The sequence below is a fragment of the Mchenga conophoros genome, linkage group LG12 (genome assembly GCF_057382185.1).
Source record: "Mchenga conophoros isolate Kocher_MC1m ecotype Shallow Benthic linkage group LG12, M_conophoros_male_GT1.1, whole genome shotgun sequence".
Classification (NCBI taxonomy): Eukaryota; Metazoa; Chordata; class Actinopteri; order Cichliformes; family Cichlidae; genus Mchenga; species Mchenga conophoros.
In genome coordinates, this window is record NC_140537.1 from 5,001,709 (window position 1) to 5,014,446 (window position 12,738).

At 41.0% G+C, this 12,738-nt stretch overlaps 1 protein-coding gene across 12 annotated transcripts in view; it reads left to right on the forward strand.

Moving 5' to 3' along the window:
• arvcfb (ARVCF delta catenin family member b) overlaps positions 1 to 12,738 on the forward strand; it is a 249,854-nt gene that overhangs the window by 183,039 nt on the left and 54,077 nt on the right. For all 12 annotated transcript variants that reach the window (XM_085293433.1, XM_085293422.1, XM_085293421.1 and 9 more), the window contains one exon: positions 8,470 to 8,653. In XM_085293433.1, coding sequence (XP_085149559.1) covers positions 8,470 to 8,653 — 184 coding nt within the window. The remainder of the gene's footprint in view (positions 1 to 8,469; positions 8,654 to 12,738) is intronic.

Sequence of the window (12,738 nt, forward strand, 5' to 3'; positions counted from 1 at the left end):
GAGCTCTGTTTTCTACAGGGGAAATGGGTGACGTGGAAAGAACCGAGCAGTTTCTTTTTCCAACACACAAGTTGGGCAGACAGTGGAGTCGTTCATATTTTTGGAGCTTTGTATCGTTCAGAGTAATTCTATTTTCCCTCCTGGTAGGCTCAAGGCTGTTTGTGCCCTCCAGCAATTCCCACTCTGGAAATGTAGATTATTAAGCGGATTTCTCTCCTGTTTTCCCTGCAGGAGACGTCTGGTTTTTGTGGGCTGACATTCAAGCAGGTGCCTGCTGCAGACCTTTTGTTGTTTGAATGAAAGATGCATATGGTTGGCAGGGATTTAAGCTAGAGGAGAGATAATGTCTAGACACACGTGTTTGTCTCTGCCCGGCTTTTGTGCTCTTGTCAGTAAAATTACAGTGTTGTCTGACAAGAGTTCGAAGCATGGGAAACATTTCTAAAACTGTAACTGTAACTTCAGCTTACACAGAACGCCTTGATCAGTTTGCTTTGACCAACCAGCAGCCAGTTTAACCAGATTCAATTAAAATGATCTTCATTGTCCAGACTCCTCCTGGTTATGTTTTGTTTTTTTAAATCCTTCTTGTGGTCGTCACTTACTGTAGTTGCCTTGCCTGCTGTTGATTGCTGAACAGATTGATAGAATGATTTTGTCTCAGACTCTCTTTTCGCTGAAAACTGCCACCTTCCTCCTGCTACTGCTAACAGGGAGTGATCCAAAACAGTGAGCTGAAAGACATCAAAATGCACTGGGAGAGTCATCTGGGCTTTTCTGCCTACTAGCTACTTCTTTCACATTGCTCACAGATTTTATCGGTTGTTTTTAGCAAACCCAAAGCACAAGATGAAGCCAGTGAGGAAGCAGTGTAGTAGCGACTTTGTAGTGATTAATGCCATCTGACTTTATCCAACACCCCCAACTTTCAAACGGTAAACCATTTTTTTTTTTAGACTTTATTTATCCCCAAGGGGCAATTAACATACAACAGAGCAGCATAACGTTGAAGATAAGGACAGTAAGAACAGGCAATAAGAGTGAGATAATAAATGCACAGAATATACAGTATATACAGTTTTAAAATTAAAGTGACTGAAAGGTGAATAAATAACTGTGAGTGACTAAAAGTGAATAAAGTGTCGGTAGTATAAAAAGAGTGTAGTTTATGTTTCTGGTGTGGTAAATTGGTATTATCGGCTGGTGTTAAAAAGCAGAGTGGCTTTGGGGACAAAGGTGGCGCTCCTCCTCTCAGTCCTGCAGGAAATGCAGCGGAGGCATCGCCCAGAGGGGAGGCATTGAAATGCGGGGTGAAGAATGTGAGAGGGGTCGTTGATGATTTTAGCTGCCTCTCTAAGGGCCTGTTGGCTGAAAACCTGTGCCAGAGTTCTGACAGCCAGCCCAATGATTTTAGAGCACACTGATGCAGTGTGCTGCAGTCTGTTCTTGTTCTGAAGGCTGAGGGAGTGGAACCAGCAGGTGATGGAGAAGGTCATGATGCTTTCTAGGAAGGCATAGTAAAAAGTCATCATGATGGGTGTGCTGACTCCAAAGGAGTTGAGTTTCCTAAGGAGGTGTAGCCATTGGTGGCACCTCCTTAGTAATTGCTGCGTCCCATTTAAGTGCCCCACTTCTAAGGCTTTGATATTTTCCATGCAGACTTGCTTGAGCGGCTCACTGATGCACTTGATACGACTCTGTTGGTGTTATTAATTACTAGAGATGGCACGATACCACTTTTTTATGTCCGATACCGATATCATAAATTTGGATATCGGCCGATACCGATATAAATCCGATATAGTGTTTTTTAATCAATAAACTGTTTTTTTTAATATCTTGCTGCATTTTTTATAAGTTCATACTCAAGTTCAAGCAAAAAACAAGCAAACACTAAAGCTATTCTGTTATACCTGTATGCAAAAAATACACTGCACCCAAAATATTTCATAGTTCAGCAAAACTGATCAATCTAATAAACTTAAACCTACTCAATCCTCCATATTCTGGTATTTTAAAGAGTACTTAGCAGAAATATTAAGCAACCTAACTAATAGGGTTGCAAACTCCCAGCAAAAAAAAAAAAATAGGGAAGCAATAAGTTTTCATTAAGTTTGGGATCAGACAGCATTGTTTCAGCTCATACGGATGCCAGCCGATGGTCAACTAGAAAGTCCCGTACCTGGTGTCCGCAGGTGCCGTCACATATGCAAACCGCTTTGCAACCCAGCTATACGCCAGCTTCTCCTTTTTATGCTGCAATTTGTTACTGGAGCTGTTTTGTTGTGGGATCTTGCTGCTGTAAATCACTGCAGACATTGTGTGTGTCTGTGCGAGCGTACTGTAGCAGAGATTTTTCTTATTCTGTGGACATTCACAGAAGAACGAGTCCACTTTTTGAGGTCTCCCTCTTCTCTTTCTCTTCTCCTGCCTCTAGCACGCCCAATCTCTTTCTCCCTTCTTCTGAACCGTGCCTCCGTCCCTCTTTACCTCTCAGAGTGTGATGGATGGCATGAGAGGTGAGGAGGAGAAGTAGAGGAGGAGAACAGTAATGGGCAGAACTAAGTTAATAGCTGTGCTTGAAGAGCAACATGCCTGCCAGTGGTGCCTGGAAAATTTAATTAGCCCAGCCACAGCTCCAGTCCCTTACCCGGTCCTACTCTTAGTTCCTCCAGCCGTCATATCCAGGTATCACAGAGAGATGCAAAAAAAGGGAGTATAAGAGCCGGCAGTTGGTTAATATGTAGTTCAGTCTGTTGGTTATATCAGGAAAAAACGATGAATCCAAACTGCCTGTTAGCAACAGTATATGATGGAAGAGGCAGGTTATAATGTGCATGTTAAGCTTTCCTTTTGGCTAGATTGCATTTAAAACAAAGTCATCAGAGGCTTATGAGAAAACTCAATCACAGTAAAAGATTGTTGCTGCATATATATATCAGATAACAAGGTTTTTCTGTCTTATGCCATTTCCTGTTTATGCAAACTGAAGCACAGTTGCCTTTGGAGGGTTTTTTAATAGCTGAATAAGTTTACAGGAATATATTCCAGTAGGTTTTACAGGTTATTTAGCATATTCATTTTATTACACGCAATGTTTTAGAAACTTATTTTCTGGACCAACTCAACTAGACTGCTCCAGAACTATTTCTCGGCAGATAAACAACATTAATAATAAACCAGAAAGAAAAGTTAAGGCCTGATCATCAAAGTGAGGGATTTCTTTGCATTTTTAAAAAGCACACACGCACCAATAAATCACAACACTGATTTTCTTAAGGCGCTTTGTTAATGTGAGGAATAAGACACTACAAGATTAAAAAACAAACAGAACAGGCAACTAACCCTGGTCATAGGAGGTGTGTATTAAATCTAATGTGATCTGTCGTGTCAGTAAAGCTTGCAGTGTTCTCATATTTTTATTACTGAGCTTTATTCAGAGTATTAATTAAAGTAGGTACTTGCATTCATTCAACTCTGTTTGTTTTCAGTTATGTTGCAGCCTAGATTTGCTCTTCTCACTTTTTTAAAATTTCCTTTGGAAGTTTTTTGTGTTTTTATTACTTTAATATGATAATTTATTGATCAGGGAATGGTGCAGCGGATTGGCTGATTAGATATTTGTGTTAACGAGCAGCTGACCATTTATACCCAATGAAGTGGATGGTGGATTGGTAAATATCACCCTATTAATAAGCATACATACTTTCACATGTGAGAGATGGAAAATTTGATCAAATTAACAACAACTACAACATTTGCTTTGATTATTGTTTATTTTTTTTAACCCATATTTTACTTTTTAGATTTGTTTATATAAACTGTAGTGACCTCAATGCCTCATACTTTTCTTTGTTTGTGTCCTATTATAAGACTTTTATAAGAGTTTGCTTAACCTCCAGAGACAGATGAAAATCAGTTTATATTTGTGTTCGTGGAAAGTTCAGGCAGAAGTTAGACAAAAAAACTCAAACTTGTGCACTTTTTGGGGTTTGGATCACCTGGACAGTTTGGCTTAGATCAATGCAAATTGACTGCAGCTCTAAAGTGGCTCCGTATCGTGCGCCAATACAATAATTAACCGAAACTCTTAGCTCAGCAGTGCATTTTTGACAGCTGACGTTTCTATCCAAACTAAGTGCAGCGTTCTTCATTTCTAGCTGTGAAGAGAAGTCTGGTTACAGCGTATATTGTTCATGTTGCCTGTTAAATTTAGGTGTGAATGGCATCAAATAACCAGCACACACACATGAGTGTTTATGAGGGAACCCGATCTTTTTGGCATGACAATTGCATGGTGTCTGCCTCCGGCTTGCAAGACAGCGGTACATCCCTAACATGCCCACCTCTGACAAGCTGACATAGGACAGCAAATGGACTAAAGCTGATACAGTTGTTGGCCTGAAACACTGGCGGGATGCTGGATGGAGACGGTCGCTTCCACAGCACTCTGTCATCTTAAATAACATTCTGTCAGTGGGCTGTATGCCTGTCGTACTTGATGGATCACAGCCACGGCAAAGACATGCCTTTTCCCTCCCCTCTGGCATATGTGATCTGTGCAGAGCTGACTGATTCCACCGGCCTGAGCAGTGTTTCAGTTGGAGCACTGAAGGTGACGGTGAACTACCAAAGGAGCGAAAGAAAGTTTGTATGGTGAACAAGAATCTGGTAACTTTAAAGCACAGAGCAGTCTTTCAACATCCTGGGTACGACAGATCAGGGATGCATGTATGCCGTATGCACTTCCAGCCAAGTTGAAAAATGGACTGCAATCTAGAAACAAGTATGCACCATTGAAATAAGGGGCATTATGCACCATTTATCTTATAGCAGGGAATACACATCGGGCTTGGATGCTGGAATCATAGAAATGAATGAACAAGACTTTGTCTGAATATTATTAAAGTGCCGTCTGTTTCTTCCTCCTCTGTGGCACGTTGCAAAAGTCATAAATTAGCACCACTTATTTCTGTTAGGACACCGACTGCACAGTGAGAAGTTTTCTTTGCCTTTCTTAAGATCCCATCACTCATTGTGAGTTGATTGCATGTTGCATTTTGCTTGTCACGAGTAAAGCTGATGCTAATGACACAACAGTGGCAGTAATCAAGCTGTCAGGCTGGCAGGCATGAATGTTAGCTAGCTGTCATCATACTAAAGTACAGACACCACAAGTGCACGTTTGTCTTTTAATTGGATTCATGCCTGGATGCGGAGATTTCCTCTCAGATGCTCGAATGTGTTTGTTTGGGAAAAGTGACACAATTGACCCTGTGGGGAAAAATAAAAAGCAGATGAGATGGAAATGCTACCCTGTTGGGTAGTGCTAAATTCTGTGAGCGTCGTCTGCGCCAGTATCTGTTTCACACTCACATAGTGCCACGGGATACTGTGACTTCATAACGAGGCCAAAATTCAGATAAAATGATAAATTATTTTCCACCGACTGTGACATCTGTCTCTGCTGATGCTAACACACCTGCGGCTGCGAGCACTGCACTATTTACTTATTTTCTTCCGATCACAGCTTCAGTTTTGCTGATGGAAGAACATCCATATGCTAAAATAAAATCTCAGCTTGTTTTGCACCAAGTTAAATGTACCATGAAAGTGCCTGTCTAAAAAAAAAAAAAAAATCAATATTGAATTTGTAGAGGTATGAAATTTACAGTAAACACCTGAAGCTCAAAATTAAACATGCTTTTCTTTCTACAATGTAATTACCTGAGCGTTGGTGATTTAATGCTCAACGGGATATTTTTCCCTGAATTTAGCCTGTAAGGTTGTGTTTACTCTCAGGACGTGACCTGCTCCCAACAAGCTGTGAGTCAGGTGGAGTGTTTTAGGTAGAGTCACGGCTGATCGTACGATACGCACCCTCCCTCCCAGGAAAGAAATAATCACAATATCCCTTGTGTGGAGCCACACCCCAGCTTCCACATCTAATAGCATCCCAGCCTGGTGGTCTCTGACGCACAGGAAGTCTAGTCTAGTCACCAACTGAAAAAACAGCGAGTGGAGCTCCGGTGTTTCCACTTCAGTGGCCGATGTCACAGACATGTTAGCATCAGCAAAAATGTATGCTACATTCAGTGGAGGTTTATTTAGAAACTGCGAGACGCCAAATATTCAACTGACTTTAAACTCGACACCGCGCTTCCTCACCAGCAATCCAGCTGCAGACACACCCGCGCACACGCACAGGGATTCCTTAACTTGGTAGTGCGTGATGGCAAAGCAGAGCGGAAGAAGGTCATGAACTAAATTAAGATTTACTGTTTTGTAAGAGCGCCGCTTAAGTGTTTTAGTTACATTATGTTTTTTTTAACATTTCAAAGGAAACGGTCAAACAAGGCAGAACCACATCAGAGGGACTGGAAGTATTTTTAGCTCAGATCTGTCCGCTGAGACAGAGTGGAGAGCATGATTTAACAGGGGAAATATTGACCGTCTGGAAAATGTACAGAAACCATTTTAAATAAGTGTGCCAGGAAGTATGACTGCTTCACTGCTCTGCTAATGGCCTGTTTATGGGACGAGAGCGAGTCACACGCTCTGGGTGCATGTGAATACAGAACTACTATATGAATGCGTTTATATGTGCAAAAGCTGCGAGTCTCTGAGCACTTTGGCATGTGCGAGTGTGTAAATATTTGCTTAATCTTAATCTTAGCCCCCAGCTGTTAGTCCTGTGGACCAGATTGGAGTGAGAGGGTGGGGTGGGGACGCTCGCAAGGAAGCCGGTGATATTGTATGAAATAAAAAAGGACAGGTGTCTGCTACGTTTTTTTTCTCGAGAAAAAAAAGAACGTTTCTTTCTGTGGTTCAGCTGGCAAATTTGGCTCATCCGTCAACACAGTCGGCACTTATCCGGCTGCAGTTTCTGCATTCATGGAGGCATGCTAGATGCTCTGGATGTCACTTGGCTTTAAAAACAAAATGCCAAACTAAGGTGGGACTTAGACACCGTAAACAGCGTTGTTACCTATAGCTGTGAAGCTACAGCTGATGATGATGATAAACCTCCATACATTCCTTTAGAAAACATACTAAAAAGGCTCATATACATAACCCGGAAGTGAATAAGCATTGTACTTGCACGTTCACAAGTACAATGCAAATGCAAGTTGCTAAGAGCTTTTCCAGCATGCATGGATTAAGTTGCTGCTGCATAGGCACAGGGTTTTAGGACCAAATTGTGAAAGAGGAAAATAAAGGGTGTGATAAATGATGAGAAGCAGAAACAGAGACCTGAGGGCTGGATTGATGAAAACAACAACTCAGGAACGTGTCCAACATGGGCTTGAGCGAGGTTTTGGGGGGTTTTTGTTTTGTTTTTTTGCTTTTAAAGTGTTTTCCTCTCCTCAAACTGGCTGCCTCGCTTCACAGCTTCCATGTGTCTGAGTGAAAAACCCATCTGATGCTTGATGCTTTAACACGGCATTTTATTTTTCTGTGGGTTTGGCTGTCTGGCTGTGCTCCCAAAAATTCCCCTCCTCTTTTCTTTGTGTGCCTGCCTCTGTTTTGTGAAGCCCTGGGATGCACATACCCAGCTCAATTTAGTTTACTTTTTTTTTCTTTTGCTGAAGTATAAAATTGGCTGGCTGTTAGTGAGATTTGCAGCCACCTAGAAAATGCTCTTTCTCCTGCTTGGATTTCTTGGGAAAGATAATGGAGGACAGGGATGATTGAAACGGGGTGTGCATGTGTGTGCTGTTGGATAGAAAAGCCGAAGCAGATCATTTATCCCGATCCAATACACACACAATATCTGCAGGACATGAGATCCGAGCGGCACATTACGTGCAACAGCTGAGAAATAACATGATGTACTGTAAGAACGCTGTGAACCTAATATTGCTGTTGACATATGAGGATATTATAGAAATATCACAGCGATACGGCTGCTGTAAACTTTGTATTTATTACAGCAAAGTAGCAGTCAGCTATGTTCTCATGGAAGAATAATAAAAGTATTACAGTGGGGGGGTTTATACAGTGCAATATGGTCCGTTGGTATCATGCCTGGATAATGAACACCCAGTCTTCTATTATTTTTCTAAAACATATTTTTTGCCAAACTAAATGTGTTTCTGATTGCAGTCTTAAAGCCTGGACAGTAGGCTCCTTTGTTTTTCTGTTATACGGCTGTTATTAAATCGCATCACTTTCAGTTTGTGTGCACAGTTTCTCTGTTCTGTTCTTTTTTTTTTTTTTGCCTGTTTTGCTACATCATTCCTGTCAAGCTTCACCTTCTTTCATTCTCTTGTGTTTAAATTGTCAGCTACACCACCCTCACACCATCTCTTTTTAAAATGTTCTCTCTCTTTGCAGATATATGTGCATGTATATACGCCTCCTTCGTATATCCTCTCTTTCTCCTCTCATAATCCTCTTTTTTAACCAACTTATTGCTATCCTCTTAATTCGTCTCTGCATTTTCCTCCCATCTGTGCTCCCCTGCAGGAACCTTGTGGAATCTGTCATCCTATGAACCCCTGAAGATGGTGATCATCAACCACGGCCTGCAAACCCTGACCAACGAGGTGATAATCCCCCACTCGGGTTGGGAGCATGAGCCCAATGAGGACTCAAAGCCGCGTGATGCAGAGTGGACCACCGTGTTCAAGAACACCTCCGGCTGTCTCAGGTAGGATCCGCCCTGGACTGGATTACTGGCTCCAACTAAATTATGAAGATAGTTCAATAACGTTTCATCCACCTGTTAAACATAGCTTCTGTGGTGACTAATAGATTTCGGAGAGGAAAAGTTCAGAAATCGGATTAATCAAACGACTGCATTTCCATCAAAATAAATGTTATTAGTCATTTGACTCAAGCGTTAATATTTATAAATGTCTCAACATTCAACAAGAAGCAAATGGAGGCTAAATGTGTGCACAGGATAAAAAAATGATCCAAAATTGTTCCAAACATATCAGAAGTGTCTCTTTCACTGTTTCTGACCTGGAACAATGTGTCAGTTCAATCCTTTGGTTTTTCAGCTGAAAAATAATTGACAAATATTTTTGATAAACTGTGAGTCACCAGCTATTTGCCATGTAGGACCTGCCATATCTGCTTTTTGAAGTTTTCCAAATACATGGACGCGATGCCTTCTTTCGCCACATGTGGAAGTAATCTGTATTGGCTGTAAGACTCATGATTGGACAGGACAAGCAATGTGAAGATTTTACTGTGGGGCTTAGGGAAAGTGAAATCACTTGATGATATTTTACAGTCGTATTGATTACCTGTAGAAGTAATTAGCCAATCCTTTACTTTGACTGCTCACCTAGTTTGTAAGGGAAAAAAACAAATCTGCAAACAAAGAAAAAGTGCAGCTTATACTCCCAGAGTGTCTTGAAAGACAAGATACCAGTCTGCAAGGATACCAGTTTGCAAAGATACCAGTTGGAGAGGTGGACAGGTGTGATGCATATAAAACTGCTTGATGACCTGTGACGGGGTCACATAACCTCCTAGAAGAATTTACGATAGAGCAGTTGCTGTGGCTCCTGTGCATGCCTGCCTGTGTCTTATACATGGAAAGTGTGTTGGTGTCTGCAGTAGAGCTGCTTGGTGACTTTGGTCTGTGGCTTTAGGAAAACATTAGGCTATTTTTGACACAGTGCAAACTTCTAACGTTACATTTGTTCACACAGTGCGTTCACACTTCTTGTATTTTGGGAAATAGTGCTCTGTTGTCCTCGTTTTCTCTGCTTGTCCCTTATTATTTTAATATTAGCCAGGTGACTGACCACCCCAGCTAATGAGTTTGAAGCTAAGACTAAACTTAACAGGTTACGTTTAAATAATCAAACAAATGAAGTTAATCTTAAAGTGATGAAGGCTGAGTAAAGGTAAATTTAGCCCACAGTGCAAAGTGTTGCTGCTGACAGTTGAATGTTTCTTGTGGAGTGCTCCTTTATAATGGTTGGAAAAATACACCATTCAGAAGTTAGCATTAAGTTACAATAAAAATATTACTTCTGAATGAATGTTAAGCTTTTATCCATAACCTGGAGTTATTGCCGTCTCTGGAAACAGTTCTTAGATCAAGTATTTTGTTTCACGCAGCTTTCTTCATACCTCTTTATGTGCCCATTCGTTTATAAAGTTAAGTTTCAGTTCTGAACTTCCCACATGCAGATACTCTTAAGGCCTTGATGGTCTTCGTTGCAAAAGTTGCAAGCTCACTGGATGCCTTAAAACAATGGGTCACTTCATTTTGACCTAACAGAGTTGACAAATGGCAAATTCGAGGGGCTTTGAATAACAGGCTCATACAGCTCTGTTATTGTTAGCAGCGAAGTAATTTTGCAGTGGCCTTGGTTAACTACAATATATCACTTTACGATACTGAGGTGTGCATACAAGTACTGAGGTAGAGGTCAATTAGTAAAAAACAACAAAACAAAGTAACAATACCAAGTACTGCAGTTAAGGATTCTTGAATTTTAATTGACCACATTACTGTTCTTCCTCTTTCCCTCGCAGTATCTCTGTGGGTGCTGCTGACTCCTGAGCGCCCACAGAAGCATTGTCACTTATTTCAAAATAGCTAAAAAACACAGGTTTCTCTCACTGACATATATTTCTGCTGATTTTGTTACATGATGGCACAAAGGTAGAGCGGTAATTTTCCCAGTACTGCTCTATGAGATAAATGCTAAATAATTAAATAGGTGTGTATGTTGTGTGCCTTAGTGGTAATTATTAGTGCTGATTAGATACGTTTTATTGATGAAATCATTCATGAATTAATCCCAGAGAATAAAAAAGAAACATTTGCTATTCTACGTCAAATATAAGGACAAAACTAGCCTAGGGAGTGTTTTCCCTGGAAACGTTAAGTAAAAGTATAACAGAACCGCTAAACACTTTAGTTAACCTTGTAACTCTTAATGTACAGTAATGATACAGAATAAAGCTGAAAAATATCTTCTAATCTCTTTCTATCAGGCTTCAAGCTTTTAACCACTTGCTTAAAACCTTTTCCGCCACAATAATTATCTCCATCTACTCTTCTAGTGCTTTTGTAGTGGCTCCCCCTGTAGTTACTAAATTGTCATTGGAGGCTGACATGGTGCTCTCACTATCAGACATGCTTGGCCTGCTGTCATTGCTGTGCTGTGCTTCTTCTACCACTCCTACCAATGCAGTAGCAGTTAGTGCAATCTTTCAGTCTACTGTAGTTTATCGTTTACCAGGCCTGCTGCGCTAATCATGCTGAAGGTTATGAAAACTTAAAGTTGAATGTATATTTTACCCTTCACACTATGTCATAAAGCAAGGCAACTCAAAATAGATTCTTTTACAATTTAATTTATCTCCACATGAGCTTTAAAGGTGTTGGCTCGTGGTTTTATACAGTGAGTGCTAATTTCTTGTTGTTAATCACTTGCAGGTGTATCCTTAGACTGCTAAGAAGCTTCGGCTTGATGTGTCATTTCAAACTTATTGCTGGTGTGATTTTTTTTTTTTCTTGCCTTTTCAGGCCCAACAGGCATAATTTGAAAAAAAAATCTGGATCTGTATTGATTTGTTAGCCTGACATTTGTGCAGTTTACCACATGCAACAAATAGGCAAAGTACCTAATGTGCCGCTCTGTCTCTAACAGGTAAATTAAAGGTATTTTGAGCATCAGGGAAAAAAAGAATCCTTCAAAACTTCTCTTCATCTTTCTTAAATCCTGTCGTCAGCTGAGGAGGACGGCATGAGTGCAGCATTGTGTTCCTGTTATTAACTTCCAAGTAGTTTCCCCTCTCTTTTTTTCTCCTCTTTTACCTTGGCCACTCATTTTGGCTTCGGCTCAGAGTGACAGACTGTAGTAAAGTGTGAAAAACAGTGAATGTGTGTGTGGGTAATCGCGCCTCGTGCCTGGCTGTGCCGTTTCTTCCTGGGCCAGCCAAGCCTGTCTAGACTGTAGTCCAGAATTCCTCCCGCAGTAGATGCTGCGGCTTGCTGGTCGACATCCAGAACGATATAACATCCAAGTCCAGCGCAGACCCAAAACACCAGAATGTATTTCACATGTTAGTTGGCTTCCTTCTAGTTTTCCCAGACAGAAAGTGTTGAAACTTGCTTGTAATTTTAGAACATTTTCTGCTGAGTTGAAGAACAGCATTAATGAACCTGGAGGGAATAAATGAAAGCTCTGATGAAGTTGAGGAAAGTCAAAGACAAGTCATAGAATATTTCATGGAGGCCACAGTGGACCTACTGCTCTTCTTTCATTATCTCTGATATTCCCTCTTTGTGTTGTTTCTATCTAATGTTTATTACACAGCACTGTATCAACCTTGATATCATCATTTCTGTCACATATCACAATATCTCGCCGCCGCTCTCGCTCCTTTGACCCTCGATGCAGGCCAAGCTGACAAGAATGTGTCTCCATGGCAACTGTTACTAAGCCCACAGTTGCTTAGACGCAGGGTTTGTGCACCGGGGAGAAGTGCTGATGCCAGGGAGAATCTGTTTACTCACGCCAACAGAGCTTACACCTCAATAAAAACTGGAATAGTTTTATTATAGCAGCCTGCCTCCGGTGTCGATAGGAGCCTGCTTATTTACAGCGTTTACGCTGTGGGCTTGGTGAAAAGGAAACAGAGGCTGTGTGTATGTGTGTGTTGTTGTAAGTGGTGTTGAGAGTGGAGGGGGTTACACAATAAGACTAAGGCTGGAAAACAAGACCTAGTTTTGAATTGGAAATATTTCCAGTAAAAGAA